A 16,122-nucleotide genomic window follows, 5' to 3' on the forward strand; every position below is an offset into this window, starting at 1 on the left:
AAACATACTCCTACTGTCATAACCAACACCTTGTTCCGTCAGAGAGGCAAGTACAAGGCTTCATGGCAGCACCCTCGCTCCAAGCACTGGCATCTGCTGGACTACGTCATCGTCCGAGCGAGGGACCGCAAGGACGTCTGTATCACCTGCGCCATGACAGGAGCTGATGACTGCTGGACAGACCACGGCCTAATCCGCTCTGTCATCAACGTAGCCCCAAAACAACGCCGGCAACAGAAACAATGCCGCAGGAAAATCAACGCTGGAGCATTCAAAGACCCCGCTAAGAAAGCCCTATTCAGCCTGTGCCTCACAACCAACCTGATGACTCCCAGTGATGCGGAGACACAGAATGTCCACATCACCTGGTCTGCACTCAAGGCCTCCATAATCAGCACCTGTGAAGAGACGCACGGTCACTCGACCAGGAAACACCAAGACTGGTTTGACGTGAACGACCAGGAGATCCAGGAGCTAATAAGCAACAAGCGCAAGGCATTCCTGATCTGGAAACAGCAACAGAACTCGAGAGCAAAAAAGCAGCTCTACAGATGCCTGAAGGCCGAGGTCCAACAAAAAACTCGCGACATGCGTGGATTCTTTAGTAACATAGAAGATAAGAGCAGGAGTAGGCCATTCATCCCCTCGAGCCTGCTCCGCCATTTAATGAGATCATGGCTGATCATCCAAATTCAGCACCCCGTCCCTGCTTTCTCCCCATATCCCTTGATCCCTTTAGCCTTAAGAAATATATCTAACTCCTTCTTAAATATATTTAATGAATTGGCCTCAGCTGCCTTTTGTGGTAGAGAATTCCACAGGTTCACCACTCTTTGGGTGAAGAAATTCCTCCTCATCTCTGTCCTAAAAGGCTTACCCCTTATCTTTAGACTGTGACCCCTGGTTCTGGACTCCCCGCCATTGGGAACATCCTTCCTGCATCTAGTCTGTCTAGTCTTGTTAGAATTTTATAAGTTTCAATGAGATCCTCTCTCATTCTTCTAAACTCCAGCGAATATAAGCCCAATCGACCCAATCTCTTCTCATACGTCATTCCTGCCATCCCAGGTATCAGTCTGGTGAATCTTTGCTGCACTCCTTCCAGGGCAAGAACATCCTTCCTCAGATAAGGCGACCAAAACTGCACACAATACTCAAGGTGTGGTCTCACAAAGGCCTTGTACAACTGTAGCAAGACATTCTTACTCCTGTACTCGAATCCTCTCGCTATGAAGGCCAACATACCATTTGCCTTCTTAACCGCCTGCTGCACCTGCATGCTTACCTTCAGCGACTGGTGCACAAGGACACACAGGTCTCGTTGCACTTCCCCTTCTCCCAATCTATTGCCGTTCAGATAATAATCTGCCTTCCTGTTTTTGCCACCAAAGTGGATAACTTCGCATTTATCCACATTATACTGCATCTGCTATGCATCTGCCCAATCACCCAACCTGTCCAAATCATACTGGAGTTTCTTGGCATCCTCCTCACAGCACACACGCGCCCCCCCCCCCCCCCAGCTTTGTGCCGTCTGCAAACTTGGAGATATTACATCTAGTTCCCTCGTCTAGATCATTAATATATATTGTGAACAGCTGGGGTCCGAGCACCGATCCCTGCGGTACCCCACTAGTCACTGCCTGCCACTCGGAAAAAGACCCATCTATTCCAGTCTGCCAACCAGTTCTCTATCCAAGTCAGTACCTTACCCCCAATCCCATGTGCTTTAACTTTGCACGCTAATCTCTTATGCGGGACCTTATCGAAAGCCTTCGGAAAGTCCAAATACACCACAAGGTTCTCCCTTATCTATTCTACCAGTTACATCCTCAAAGAATTCCAGTAGATTAGTCAACACGATTTACCTTTTGTAAATCCATGTTGACTTTGTCCGATCCTGTCACTGTTTTCCAAGTGCTCTGCTATTACATCTTTTATAATGGACTCTAGCATTTTTCCCTACTACTGATGTCAGGCTAGCATTTTTCCCTACTACCGATGTCAGGCTTACCGGTCTATAATTCCCCGTTTTCTCTCTACCACCTTTTTTAAATAGTGGGGTTACATTAGCTACCCTCCAATCCATGGGAACTGTTCCAGAGTCTATAGAATTTTGGAAGATGACCAGCAATGCATCTACTATTTCTAGGGCCACTTCCTTAAGTACCCTTGGATGTAGATTATCAGGCCCTGGGGATTTATCGGCCTTCAATCCTGTCAATTTCCCTAACACCATTTCCCTTCAAATACTGATTTCATTCAGTTCCTCCCTCTCATTAGACCTTATGTTCCCCGGCATCTCTGGGAGGTTATTTGTGTCCTCCTTTGTGAAGACAGAACCAAAGTATGTATTTAATTGGTCTGCCATTTCTTTGTTCCCCATTATAAATTCCCCTGATTCTGAATGCAAGGGACCTACGCTTGACTTCACCAATCTTTTTCTCTTCACATATCTACAGAAGCTTTTACAGTCAGTTTTTATGTTCCCTGCAAGCTTACCCTCATACTCTATTTTCCCCCTCTTAATTAATCCTTTTGTCCTCCTTTGCTGAATCCTAAACTGCTCTCAATCCTCAGGTTTGCTGCTTTTTCTGGCCAATTTATATGTCCTCTCCTTGGATCTTATGTGATCCACTAAGGGGCACAATGGACACGATCTTCACCGCGCTTCAATTACAAGAGAAATGCAGGGAACAGCACCAACCGATGTACATGGCCTTCTTTGACCTCACAAAGGCCTTCGACACTGTCAACCGTGAGGGATTAAGAAGTGTCCTCCTCAAATTTGGCTGCCTTCAAAAGTTTGTCACCATCCTCCGCCTGCTTCACAGCAACGTGCAAGCCGTGATCCTGACCAATGGTTCCACCACAGATCCAATTCATGTACGGACCGGGGTCAAGCAAAGCTGTGTCATCGCACCAACGCTCTTCTCGATCCTCCTTGCTGCAATGCTCCATCTCACCCTCAGTAAGCTCCCCGCTGGAGTGGAGCTAATTTACAGAACAGACGGGAAACTGTTCAACCTCCGTCGCCTCCAGTCCAGATCCAAGGTCGTTCCATCCTCTGTTATCGAATTACAGTATGCAGATGACGCTTGCGTCTGCGCACACTCGGAGGTCGAACTCCAAACCATCGTCAGCACCTTCACCAAAGCGTATGAAAGCATGGGCCTTACACCAAACATCCGTAAGACAAAGGTCCTCTACCAACCTGCCCCGGCCACACAGTACTGCCCCCCAATTATCAAAATCCATGAGAAGGCCTTAGACAATGTGGACCACTTTCCATACCTCGGGAGCCTACTGTCAACAAAGGCAGACGTCGATGACGAAATCCAACACCGCCTTCAGTGTGCCAGTGCAGCCTTCGGTCGCCTGAGGAAGAGAGTGTTTGAAGTCCAGGACCTCAAACGCGGCACCAAGCTCATGGTCTACAGAGCAGTAGTGATACCCACCCTCCTGTATGCCTCAGAGACATGGACCATGTACAGCATGCATCTCAAAGCACCAACGTTGCCTCCGCAAGATCCTGCAAATCAATTGGCAGCACGGTGGCATAGTGGTTAGCACTGTTGCCTCACAGCGCCAGGGACCCGGGTTCGAATCCGGCCTCGGGTGACTGTCTGTGTGGAGTTTGCACATTCTCCCCGTGTTTGCGTGGGTTTCCTCCGGGTGCTCCGGTTTCCTCCCACAGTCCAAAGATGTGCGGGTTAGGTTGATTGGCTATGATAAATTGACCCTTAGTGTTAGGGGGATTAAATACGTGGGGTTACGGGGATAGGGTGGGATATGTGTTGATGTAGGGGTTACGGGGATCGGGTGGGATATGTGTCGGTGCAGGCTCGATGGGCCGAAATGGCCTCTATCTGCACTGTGGGGTTTCTGTGAATCTGTGAATCTGTGATAGGCGCACCAACGTCAGTGTTCTCGCTCATGCCAACATCCCCCGCATCGAAGCTTTGACCACGCTGGATTAGCTCTGATGGAAGGGTCTCATCGTCCGCACGCTCGATACGAGACTCCCAAAACAACGCTCTACTCGGAACTCCGACACGGCAAGAGAGCCCCAGGTGGGCAGAGGAAACGCTTCAAGGACACCCTCAAAGCCTCCTTGAAAACGTGCAACATCCCACCGACTCTTGGGAATCCCTGGCCCAAGACCGCACAAAGTGGAGGAGAAGCATCCGGGAAGGCGCCAAACACCTCGAGTCTCTTCGCCAGGAGAAAGCGGAAACCAAGTGCAAGCAGCGCAAGGAGCGCACGTCAAACCAAGCACCCCACCCACCCGCCCCCTCAACCACTGTCTGCCCCACCTGTGACAGAGACTGTAGGTCCCGCATTGGACTCATTAGTCACCTGAGAACTCATTTTTAATGTGGAAGCAAGTCATCCTCGGTTCCGAGGGACTGCCTAAGAAGAAGAAGGGTTCTACCAATGAGGTAAGAGTGGATGGCGAATTTGCTGCTTGTAGAAAGCTAAATCTGTAAAGGGAATGCAGTCAGCAACAGCTTTTTTGTTATTCGTTTATGGGATGTGGGCATCGCTGGCAAAGCCAGCATTTATTGCCCATCCCTAATTACGCTTGAGAAGGTGGTGGTGAGCAGCCTTCTTGAACCGCTGCAGTCCGTGTGGTGAAAGTACTCCCACTGTCCTGCTAGGTAGGGAGTTCCAGGATTTTGACCCAATGACGATGAAGGATCGGCGATATACTTCTAAGTCAGGATGGTGTGTGACTTGGAGGGAAACTTGGAGGTGGTGGTGTTCCCATGCGCCTGCTGCCCTTGTCATTCTAGGTGGAAGAGGTTGCGGGTTTGGGAGGTGCCGCCGAAGAAGCCTTGGTGAGTTGCTGCAGTGCATCTTGTAGATGGTACACACTACAGCCACGGTACGCCGGTGGTGGAGCGAGTGAATATTTAAGGTGGTAGATGGGATGCCAATCAAGCGGGCTACTTTGTCCTGGATGGTGTCGAACCTCTTGAGTGTTGTTGGAGCTGTATTCATTCAGGCAAGTGGAGAGTATTCCATCACACTCCTTACTTAGTCATAGTCATAACGGCACAGAAGGAGGCCATTCTGCCCATCGAGTCCTTGCCGGCTCTCTGGAGCAATCCAGTCAGTCCCAATCCCCCGCTCTATCCCCTATCTCCCTTGAAGAATTCACCTGACATGCATCATCACAGAATCACAGAATCACAGAAACCCCACAGTGCAGATAGAGGCCATTTCGGCCCATCGAGCCTGCACCGACACATATCCCACCCGATCCCTGTAACCCCACGTATTTAACCCCCCTAACACTAAGGGTCAATTTATCATAGCCAATCAACCTAACCCGCACATCTTTGGACTGTGGGAGGAAACCGGAGCACCCGGAGGAAACCCACGCAAACACGGGGAGAATGTGCAAACTCCACACAGACAGTCACCTGAGGCCGGATTCGAACCCGGGTCCCTGGCGCTGTGAGGCAACAGTGCTAACCACTATGCCACCCTCTTTTTTTGTTTCATCATCTTCTCTATCTCCCTCGTCATCCAAGGAGCCCTTGCTTTGGTTCCCTTACCCTTCCCTCTTGTTGGAATGTACCTAGCCTCCTTAAAGATCACCCATTGTTCCATTACAGTTTTTCCTGTCAGTCTTTGGTTCGATTTTACCCTGGCTAGATCCTTGCTCATCCCATTGAAGTTAGCCCTGTTCCAGTTTAGAAGTTCCACTCCAGCTTGTTCCTTGCTCCTCTCCATTGCTAATCTAAATCTTATGATATGATGATCACTCATACCCAAGTGTTCTCCCATAGACACTTGCTCGACATGGCTCATTCCTCAGCACCAGATCCCGCAATGCCTCCTTCCGAGTTGGTCCGAGAACACATTGGTGAAGGAAATTCTCCTGAACACATTTCAGAAATTCTTCCCCTTCCTTTCCCTTTACCCTAGCATTATCCCAATCGATATTTGGGTAATTAAAGTCCCCGAATATACCACTCTATAGTTCTTGCATATCTCTGCGATTTCCCTGCAGATTTGCTCCTCTACCTCCATCTCACTATTTGGCAGCCTATAGAATACCCCCAATAGCATGATCATACTCTTTTTGCTCCTCAACTCTAACCAAATGGTCAATGTTGAGGACTCCCAGGGCCACTCCTTCCTGACTGAGGAAAGTGATCAGCTGTGAGGTGGAAGCTTTTCTAGTACATTTCATGCTGTCAACTAATCAGCTGGAGCAATGGCCACTCAACTCCTGCCTCAGTTCGACAGACGCGGTTCCTGAGTTGTGTGAATCCCGTGGTCATTTAGGGAAATTTGAATGTTAGGCTAAAAAAGGCGCTTAAGGATCTGACAACAACCTGATAATGATTTGAGTTAGGTTGCCTGCCTCTGCCGTTCGGGTCGCTGTCGCACCGGCAAACCTGCCCGAGGGAAAGGTGCGTGGGAGCGGGATGACGGGTTCCTGACCCGCTCCAGCTTATTTCAAATTTCCTACCTGACCTGCCTCTGATCGCGCCTGCATGGACCCCAGAAAATTCCGGTCAATGTCTCACAGAGGCCTTCTTACAAAAATTCAGGTGTGTACTATAAGTGGAAATTTGGCATCTTGGATGCAAGTTTGTTGATGGACAGAAAACAAAGTATCAGGCTTAAATGGGTGTTGTGCTGATTAGAGAGGGTTGGAAATACTGCTGAGGTCAATGCTGTTATATATATTTGTTCTTGGCGTATATAGATAGCCATAGGGAGCACAATCTCAATATTTGACACAAAAGTAGGGGTTTGGCAAACAGTGAAGAGGATGGTAAAAGATTTCTAGAGGACAGATAATGTTAGTGAAATGGACATAGAAATGACAAATGCAATTTAATGTGGAAGACTGTGAGGTAATACATTTTGGGGAAAACAAGGATAGGAGTATACTCTTAATGGAAAGAAGCTAAATATATCAATTCAGAGAGACTGAGGGGTTCAAATACCTTGTTCCTTGAAAGTACGAGTGCAGGTAGATAAAGCCATAAAGATGGCCAGAAACCTTTTGGGTTTTATAATTTGGGCATTGAGTACAAAGAACTAATGATAATTTTATTCAAAGCTTTGGGTAGGCTGTATTTGGAGTACTGTGAGAAGTTTTGTGTGCCTCATTGTAGAAAGGATATTAAGGTCACAGAGAGCATATAATGTAGATTAACCAGGATAATGGCAGGGATGGGACACTATAGTTAAGAGGATGAAAATCGGGTGTGTTCGTTCTAATAGATTGTGATTATGTTCATTATACAGGACAAGAAGTATGCTGACTCCAGAAAGTATCTTGAAATTGGATCCTTACCATTAATTGATGAAAGATCGAAATCAGGTAAATGCTGGCTGAGTTGTGTTTAAAGATCATGCTACGTAAAACTGAGTGCTAGAAGTGAACTTTTAAAATTCTCTAAAAATCCATAGTATTATTGTAAACTCTGAAATTGCTAGACCAGCACAGAAGGTCAGAAATTCCTGATGTTGGACAGGGCGGAGAGCGGGTAAAAAGCCTGCAGGGGGTCTGAATTTGGGGAAGAACCTAATTCCACCAGGATTCTGGCCAATTCTGGCTGGAGTGGGGAGTTGTGCGGTAGCTGGCGAGTCTTCAGCCCACCCCTCCTCACATCATGAGGGAATGTCTGGAAGAGTTCCTGGGCTGCTCTGGGAATTCTGCCCATCAAGCCCTTGTAAGGCCTCAACGAGAGGCTGAGAGCGTTATGAGTTCTATCGAGACCATTGGAAGGGCCCAGGTATTTCCAAGACAACAGTAAGTAATCCAATGGGGATCGCTTACCTTTATTAAATTACCCTATGGCTCCATTAGAAGCTGAAGAATAATTTGCTCACATTTTTCTTCAGCATGGGAAGGATCTCGAGGTGCCCCTAGTGGAGTGACTATGGGCTGCTTTGCCTCCACCAACAAATCAAGGCAGGCTTCGCTGATGCATCCTTGCAGGCACAGGTGACCTGCCGTGACTATGATAATGACCCTGACTCCACACTTAACTATATCGTGCAGAAGTCCTGCTCCACTGCTCCTCTGCTGGTGAAGATGGGACTTTTGTAGTTTTGAGACCTGGTGCACAGATCGTAGAGTCGTGTAGAGGTCAGAGTGCCCAATTTATGACATTCCTGATTTTCCAGCCATTGACCTCCACATGCAAATTTTTCTTTTTGATCTGGGCAAACGTGGGTTAAAAATTTAAACTTAAAAATAAATTAGATTTCATGCTTCTTCTTTACCAAATATGAGGTGCGGGGGACTGCCCTTGACATCAAGGCAGCATTTGACCGAGTGTGGCATCAAGGAGCCCTAGTAAAATTGAAGTCAATGGGAATCAGGGAAAACTTTCCACTGGCTGGAATCATACCTGTCACAAAGGTTGTGGTTGTTGGAGGTTAATCATCTCAGCCTCAGGACATCGCTGCAGGAGTTTCTCAGGACAGTGTCCTAGGCCCAACCATCTTCAGCTGCTTCATCAATGACCTTCCCTCCATCATAAGGTCAGAAGTGGGGATGTTCGCTGATGATTGCACAGTGTTCAGTTCCATTCGCAACTCCTCAGATAATGATGGGGTGGTGGTTAGACTCTTGTTGGAGAAAGTAATTGCCTGGCACTTGTGTGGCGCGAATGTTATTTGCCACTTATCAGCCCAAACCTGAATGTTGTCCAGGTCTTGCTGCATGCGGGCATGGACTGCTTCATTATCTGGGGGGTCTTGGCGCCCCGAAAAAGTTAGTGCCCCTGCGCCGTACATTCAATGCTACCGCCGCCGCTAACCTCCCACTGAATTTTGCAGGAAGTATTAGCGGCGCCGCGTCCGGGCGCTAGGGGCTTTGTGCCCTGTTAGCACCCCTGGGGGTGCTAACGGGAAGTGCAAAGCAACCCAATTTTCCCCCCTAACATTCCGTTAGCCTTTTTGATCATTTTTGTACCTGACTACTACATTTTAGTGACCTGTGTACATGGACCCCTAAATCTCTTTGGATCTCCACTGTTCCTAGCTTTTTGTTTAAAAAATACTCGGATCTATCCTTTTTTGGTCAAAATGGATGACCTGCTTTGAAAGCCACTTGCCACAGTTTTGCCCACTCAGTTAATTTATCAATGTCTCTGTAGTTTTATGCTCCTGTCTACACTACTATGCTACCAATCTTTGTGTCATCAGTAATCTTTTATATATGTCTCTATATTGTGTTATCTAAATCATTAGTAAATATAATAAATAATTAAGGCCCCAGCACAGATCCTTGCGGGACACCACTGGTCACTTCCTTCCAATTCGAGTACATACCCATTATTCCTACCCTCTGTCTTCTACCGCCTAACCAATCTCCTAACCAGGACAATAATTTGCCTTCAATTCCATGAGGTTTAATTTTAGCTAAAAGTCTCTTATGTGGAACCTTATTGAATGCCTTCTGGAAGTCCATATAAACTACTTCCATAGACATTTCCCTGTCTACCACTATAGTTATTTCTTCAAAAAATTCAGTTAGGTTCGTTAGACATGACATACCTATTACAAATCCATGATGGCTCACTCTAATCAGCTCAAATTTCTCTAAGTGCTCAGTCACTCAGTCCTTAATTATAGGTTCAAATAATTTTCCTACAACAGATGTGTTATACTAACACATCTGCAATTTCCCGGTTTCTCTCTCTCATCTTAAATAATGGAGCTACATTTGCAATTTTGCAATCTGAAGGGACAATTCCTAAATCGCGAGAGCTTTGGAAGATTATGGCTAAAGCATCTGTAATTTCGTCATCTACTTCCTTTAAAACCCTCGGGTGGAAACCATCAGGTCCTGGGGATTTGTCAGTCTTTAATGCCATTATATTTTCTAATACTGTTTTCTTGCTTACGTTAACTTGAGTGAGTTCCAGGCCTTGATTCATTATTAGTTTCTTTGGAACGTCAGGTATATTATCCTGTTCTTCTATTGTGAAGATTGACACAAAATAATTATTTACCAAGTCTGCCATTTCTTATTTTCATTTACAATATTACCCGTATATGTTTTTAAAGGGCCTGCATTACCCTTGACTACCCTTTCTCTTCTAATATAATTGTAAAAACTTTTTGTGTTAGTCTTGATATCCCTTGCAAGTTTCCTTTCATATTCTCTTTCTGCAGCTCTTAGTATCTTTTTTGTCTTCCTTTGTTCGCTATATCTATCCCAGTCCCCTGGATTTTCACTTTTCTTTTCACTTTCCTTTAGTTTTATGTTATCTCTCACCTCTTTTGTTGGCCATGGCTGTTTTATTTGACAAGTAGAGTTCTTGCCCCCTTGGGATATATACTGGCCTTGTATTAACCTAAATTATTTTATGAACAACTCCCACTGTTCATCTGTAGTTTTACCTGATAAGAGTTTTAACCAGTTTGCTGTTGTCAGTCTCTGTCTCATCCCATTAAAGTACGCCGTACCATAATCTAGAATCTTAGTAACTGTGTATGTTTCTCTTTTTCAAACCTAACATTGAATTTGATCTTATTATGATCACTGTTAGATAAATGTTCCCTTACTGTTAGATTTGCTTTCTTAATGGTCTACGAACACTGTACTAATGGTTTTAATAATCTATCTGCCAAAACTTCCAGAACTCTATTATGCTTAACTCAAGCCATTATTATTTAATATGTACTCCACATTCTCACTTATTCTTTCTAATATCATGGCTTTTCACTTATCTGTGTTGAATTCTATTTACTAGCTCTCTGCCCATTGTCTTAGCCTGCCCAGGTCCCTTTGGATTATCACAGATTGATTCACTTCATTGACCACTGCACCCAGTTGGGTGTTGACTGTAATTTAGATATCTTGGATGTCATTCCATCCTCACAATCATGTATAAAAATTAGAAACAACAGCGGCCCCAACACCGATTCCTCTGGGTCTCCACTGGCAATTGTTTTCCACTCTGATACCTTCCCATGCACTACCACACTTCTAGTCATGCACCAGTCCAGTCTAATACTTTGCCATCAATCCCGTGGACACACATCTTGTGAATCAGTCTGCTATGTGGGACAGTGTTAAATGCCTTCTCTAAATCCAGGTCAATGACATAAGTGCCTCACCCTTATCCGGGAGATCTGTAATCTCTTTGAAGAAATCCAATTAGACCTCTCTCTAAGCAAGCATTGTTCTTCCAGACAGTCCCTAATGCTAATCCTCAACAAAGTTTCCAACATGGTGGCATAGTGGTTAGCACTGTTGCCTCACAGCGCCAGGGACCCGGGTTCAAATCCAGCCTCGGGTGACTGTCTGTGTGGAGTTTGCACATTCTCCCCGTGTTTGCGTGGGTTTCCTCCGGGTGCTCCGGTTTCCTCCCACAGTCCAAAGATGTGCGGGTTAGGTTGATTGGCCATGATGAAAAAAAAAAAATTGGCCCTTAGTGTTAGGGGGGATTAAATACGTGGGGTTACGGGGTTACGGGGATAGGGCTTGGGTGGGATGGCTGTCGGTGTAGGGACCGGGTGCTAGGGTTTGGATGATCAGCCATGATCTCGTTGAATGGCGGAGCAGGCTCGAAGGGCCGAATGGCCTACTCCTGCTCCTATCTTCTATGTTTGCTCACAATCGAGATAAGGCTTGCAGGTCTGCAATTTAAGGTTCTTACCTTGCTGTTCTTTTTAGAGATGAAGTCACATTTTCAACTTTCCAATCCACAGGGATGAAACCCAATTCCATTGAGCTTTGAAAGATAGCGTAACTGAAAAGTTACAAAACATATCACTGAGCAGGTAGCAAGCAAAAACAAAAATGACCGATTACAATGTCAGGAAGCAGGTACCAATAAATAAATGCTGAACGGGAATGTGTGAAATCACAGAAAAAGTTAGGAAGTTCATGTTTTGTTTTGTTTTGATGTTTCGTTCCAAAAAAACATTTTGGTTACCTTCACTGCTTGCAAAATTGGGTACTCTTGAGGATTTTAGTTTTCCATTACTGAATAGGAACGGAGGAAGGATTAGGGCTTACAATAATCAGGATAGGGTTAAAATTGCTCCTAGTATTTTGTGGCTTAGGTGAAACTTTGGGGGGTGATTTTAACTGCCCACCTGGCAGAAACCGGGTGGGCGGGTAGCTAAAATCGGCTGGGTGACCTATCCGTGACGTCCTGCACCAATCCCACTGTTTTGCATTTTAAACTGCTCTTCTGAGCAGGTGGCAAGGACACATGCCTGAAGCCAACAGGGTCCTTCTTTAAATATGCAGATCGGGATGCACGGATGTAATCAGGCTTAACTGTGGCCTGAGGGAGAAGCCATTGTGGCTTTCCTGCCAAGTGAAGACAACGGGAAGAGGATCTGGGGACTGGAACGACCCAAACGGGTAAGTTTTTTTTTTCTTTCTTTTGACTTTCCTTGTGGGGCCAGGAAGAGCAGGAGTGCTCCTCTGAGCACCTCAAGGAAAATTTAGGCCTACCCAGCCTCGGGCTCTCCCTTTACCTCCCATGAGACACCCCTAAATCCCCCTCCCTGCGGCTTACCTTGATGACAGCGAACGTTCCTTTGGTGCTGGCTAGGCAGCCACCTGTCGCCAGAAATTCTGCTCTTGCCCGCTGCCACTTTCAGAGGAACCATCGCCCTCATAGGTATCCAGAACTGAATACTGGTTAGTGAGCGAGATGCACTCAGGGGACTCCTGCACTACCTGCTTGGTCCTCCTCTTCTGTCTGGCGGTCACCCATTCCCTCTCTGCCTGCACAATCTTAAGCTGTAGGGTGAACACCTCCAGAAACGTGCTATCCACGAAGTTCTCAGCCACGCGGATGCACTGCAGTGACTCCAGCCGCCACTCAAGCTCCGAAACTCGGAGCACGAGCTGCTGTAGCTGGCGACACTTCCCGCACACGTGGTCGTCCAGGCCACGAGAAGCGTCCTGGACTTCCCACATGGCACAAGATGTGCATTTCACGGGGCTGAACTGCCCTGCCATACCTTTTACTTTATAGAGTACTAGCTGAAGTGCCCGGCGGTGCCGAGGGATTTTTGAGGGCATGTTGTTGGAAGAGAGAGAGAGAGCGACTGGGGGGAAGAGAGAGAGCGACTGGGGGGAAGAGAGAGCGCGACTGGGGGGAAGAGAGAGAGCGCGACTGGGGGGAAGAGAGAGAGCGACTGGGGGGAAGAGAGAGAGCGACTGGGGGGAAGAGAGAGCGCGATTGGGGGGAAGAGAGAGAGCGACTGGGGGGAAGAGAGAGAGCGACTGGGGGGAAGAGAGAGAGCGACTGGGGGGAAGAGAGAGACGACTGGACGATTGACCAATCCTACGCTTTGGTGACCTGACGGTCGACCAATCGGTGCGTGTGTGGGCGGGCCTTATCGTTCTGAACCGAGGTGAGTAGCCGCCATCTTGCTTCCATTCTTTTTCCTGCTTTCTGCGTCGTTTCAAATATACATTTCAAGAAAAAAAAATTGCTTTTATTAAATTGTTTTAAAAAAGACTTCATTCATTTGTAAATTTTTTCTCTTACCTGAACATTCTTTTTCCTACCTTTCCCCGTTTTTGTAAGGCCTGAGAACCTAGGCTCAAAGCCTGGGCCTCTCCTGCCCAGCCACGCCCGAGCTAGGTAATTGTCCCATGGCTTCTGCTAAGCTCCACCGCCCCCCCCGGCGCTGTCACGTCACCCGGGGCAACGGCGTCAGCCACGAGGGTCACGGGACATACAGGGTGCGCGCGCAGCTAAGGAGCAGCTGAGACGCGGCGTCTCTGTTCCCCGCTCGGCTCGGGCGGGGGGGCGGGGCTCTCGGGAGTGCGGATCTCGGGCGGGGCTTAGAGAGCGGCAAGGGTTACCCCGGCAACCGGGCCCGCCGGCCGTCTCTCACAGCCGCAATCGGCTTGGAGAGCGAGAAGAGTTACCCCGGCAACCGGGCCCGCCGGCCGTCTCTCACAGCCGCAATCGGCGGTCTTGAAGCCAGCTCGGGAGGGCGGGGCTCCGGAGAGCGGGACGCCGGTGCTCGGGAGATCGCGGGGCGGGACATCGGGAGATCGCGGGGCGGGACATCGGGAGAGCGGGGCTCGGGGGTGGCGAGCCCTGGGGGGGCGGGGCTCGGGAGATCGGGGGGGCGGGGCTCCGGAGATCGGGGGGCGGGGCTCGGGAGATCGGGGGGGCAGGGATGGGGGGGGCGGGGTTCCGGAGATCCGGGGGGGCGGGGCTCTGGAGATCCGGGGGGGCGGGGCTCGGGGGCTCGGGAGATCGGGGGGGGGCGGGGCTCGGGGAGATGGGGGGGTGGAGATCGGGGGGCTCGGGGACTCTCCCCCTTCCTTCCCCCCTCCCTCCCCTTCCCTTCCTTCCATCCCTCCCCTAACCCCCCTCCTCCCCTCCCCTTGCCCCCCCTCCCCTCCCCCCTCCCTTCCCCCCTCCCCTCCCCCCTTCCCCCTCTCCCCTTCCCCCCCTCCTCCTCCCCCCTCCCTTCCCCCCCTCCTCCCCCCTCCTCTTCCCCCCTCCTTCTTCCCCCCCTTCCCTCCTCTTCCCCCCAGTCGCTCTCTCTCTTCCCCCCAGTCGCTCTCTCTTCCCCCCAGTCGCGCTCTCTCTTCCCCCCAGTCGCGCTCTCTCTTCCCCCCAGTCGCTCTCTCTCTTCCCCAGTCGCTCTCTCTCTTCCCCCCCAGTCGCTCTTTCTCTTCCCCCAGTCGCGCTCTCTCTTCCCCCCCAGTCGCTCTCTCTCTTCCCCCCACTCGCTCTCTCCTCCCCCCAGTCGCTCTCTCTCTTCCCCCCAGTCGCTCTCCTCTTCCCCCCAGTCGCTCTCCTCTTCCCCCCAGTCGCTCTCTCTCTTCCCCCCAGTCGCTCTCTCTCTTCCCCCCAGTCGCTCTCTCTCTTCCCCCCCAGTCGCTCTCTTCCCCCCAGTCGCTCTCTCTCTTCCCCCCAGTCGCTCTCTCTCTTCCCCCCAGTCGCTCTCTCTCTTCCCCCCGTCGCTCTCTCTCTTCCTCCAGTCGCTCTCTCTTCCCCCCGTCGCTCTCTCTCTTCCCCCCCAGTCGCTCTCTCTCTTCCCCCCCAGTCGCTCTCTCTCTTCCCCCCCAGTCGCTCTCTCTCTTCCCCCCACTCGCTCTCTCTCCTCCCCCCAGTCGCTCTCTCTCTTCCCCCCAGTTGCTCTCTCTTCCCCCCAGTCGCTCTCTCTTCCCCCCAGTCTCTCTCTCTTCCCCCAGTCGCTCTCTCTCTTCCCCCCAGTCGCTCTCTCTCTTCCCCCAGTTGCTCTCTCTCTTCCCCCAGTCGCTCTCTTCCCCCCAGTCGCTCTCTCTCTTCCCCCCGTCGCTCTCCTCTCTTCCTCCCAGTCGCTCTCTCTTCCCCCCGTCGCTCTCTCTCTTCCCCCCCAGTCGCTCTCTCTCTTCCCCCCCAGTCGCTCTCTCTCTTCCCCCCCAGTCGCTCTCTCTCTTCCCCCCAGTCGCTCTCTCTCTTCCCCCCCCAGTCGCTCTCTCTCTTCCCCCCCAGTCGCTCTCTCTCTTCCCCCCCAGTCGCTCTCTCTCTTCCCCCCAGTCGCTCTCTCTCTTCCACCCCAGTCGCTCTCTCTCTTCCCCCCCAGTCGCTCTCTCTCTTCCCCCCCAGTCGCTCTCTCTCTCTTCCCCCCCAGTCACTCTCTCTCTTCCCCCCCAGTCGCTCTCTCTCTCTCTCTCTCTCTTCCAATAACATGCCCTCGAAAAAGCCTCGGCACCCGCCGGGCACCCCAGCAAGTCTATCTATACATATATATAATAAAGGAATTGATCTGTCTGTCTATCTGTCCTTCTGTCTATCCTTCTGTCTGTCCTCACGTGTGCGTCTGTCCGGCTATGCGCTCGAAAGTTATAGAGCGTACCTACGCGCGCGTTACCTCCGAAGAAAGCTTGCGCTTCCGGGACGCTCGTAAGCGTATTTACTTTTCGGTCGGACGAAAATTGTTCGCGCCTTATGCACAAAAAACCTTCAAAATTAAACTCATTATCTGCTAGCATTGATTGACTGACGTCAAGGTTCGACCAATCCTGTGCCGTCACGATTGACCAATCCTACAGTACAGTCCCCTGATGGTTGGCCAATCGGTGTGTGTGTGTATGTGTGTGTGGGCGGGACTAATCGTTTTCATCTCAGGGATCTGGTAGCCATTGTTTCACTGCCA

At 49.5% G+C, this 16,122-nt stretch overlaps 1 protein-coding gene across 6 annotated transcripts in view; it reads left to right on the plus strand.

The window, feature by feature from the left end:
• Positions 1 to 16,122, plus strand: part of LOC147117761 (uncharacterized) — a 292,045-nt gene that overhangs the window by 43,591 nt on the left and 232,332 nt on the right. For all 6 annotated transcript variants that reach the window (XM_085989014.1, XM_085989013.1, XM_085989012.1 and 3 more), the window contains exon 7: positions 7,276 to 7,351. In XM_085989014.1, coding sequence (XP_085845140.1) covers positions 7,276 to 7,351 — 76 coding nt within the window. The remainder of the gene's footprint in view (positions 1 to 7,275; positions 7,352 to 16,122) is intronic.

The sequence above is a fragment of the Somniosus microcephalus genome, chromosome 5, assembly GCF_052327205.1.
Source record: "Somniosus microcephalus isolate GS21.2 chromosome 5, FLI_Smic_1.0, whole genome shotgun sequence".
NCBI lineage: Eukaryota > Metazoa > Chordata > Chondrichthyes > Squaliformes > Somniosidae > Somniosus > Somniosus microcephalus.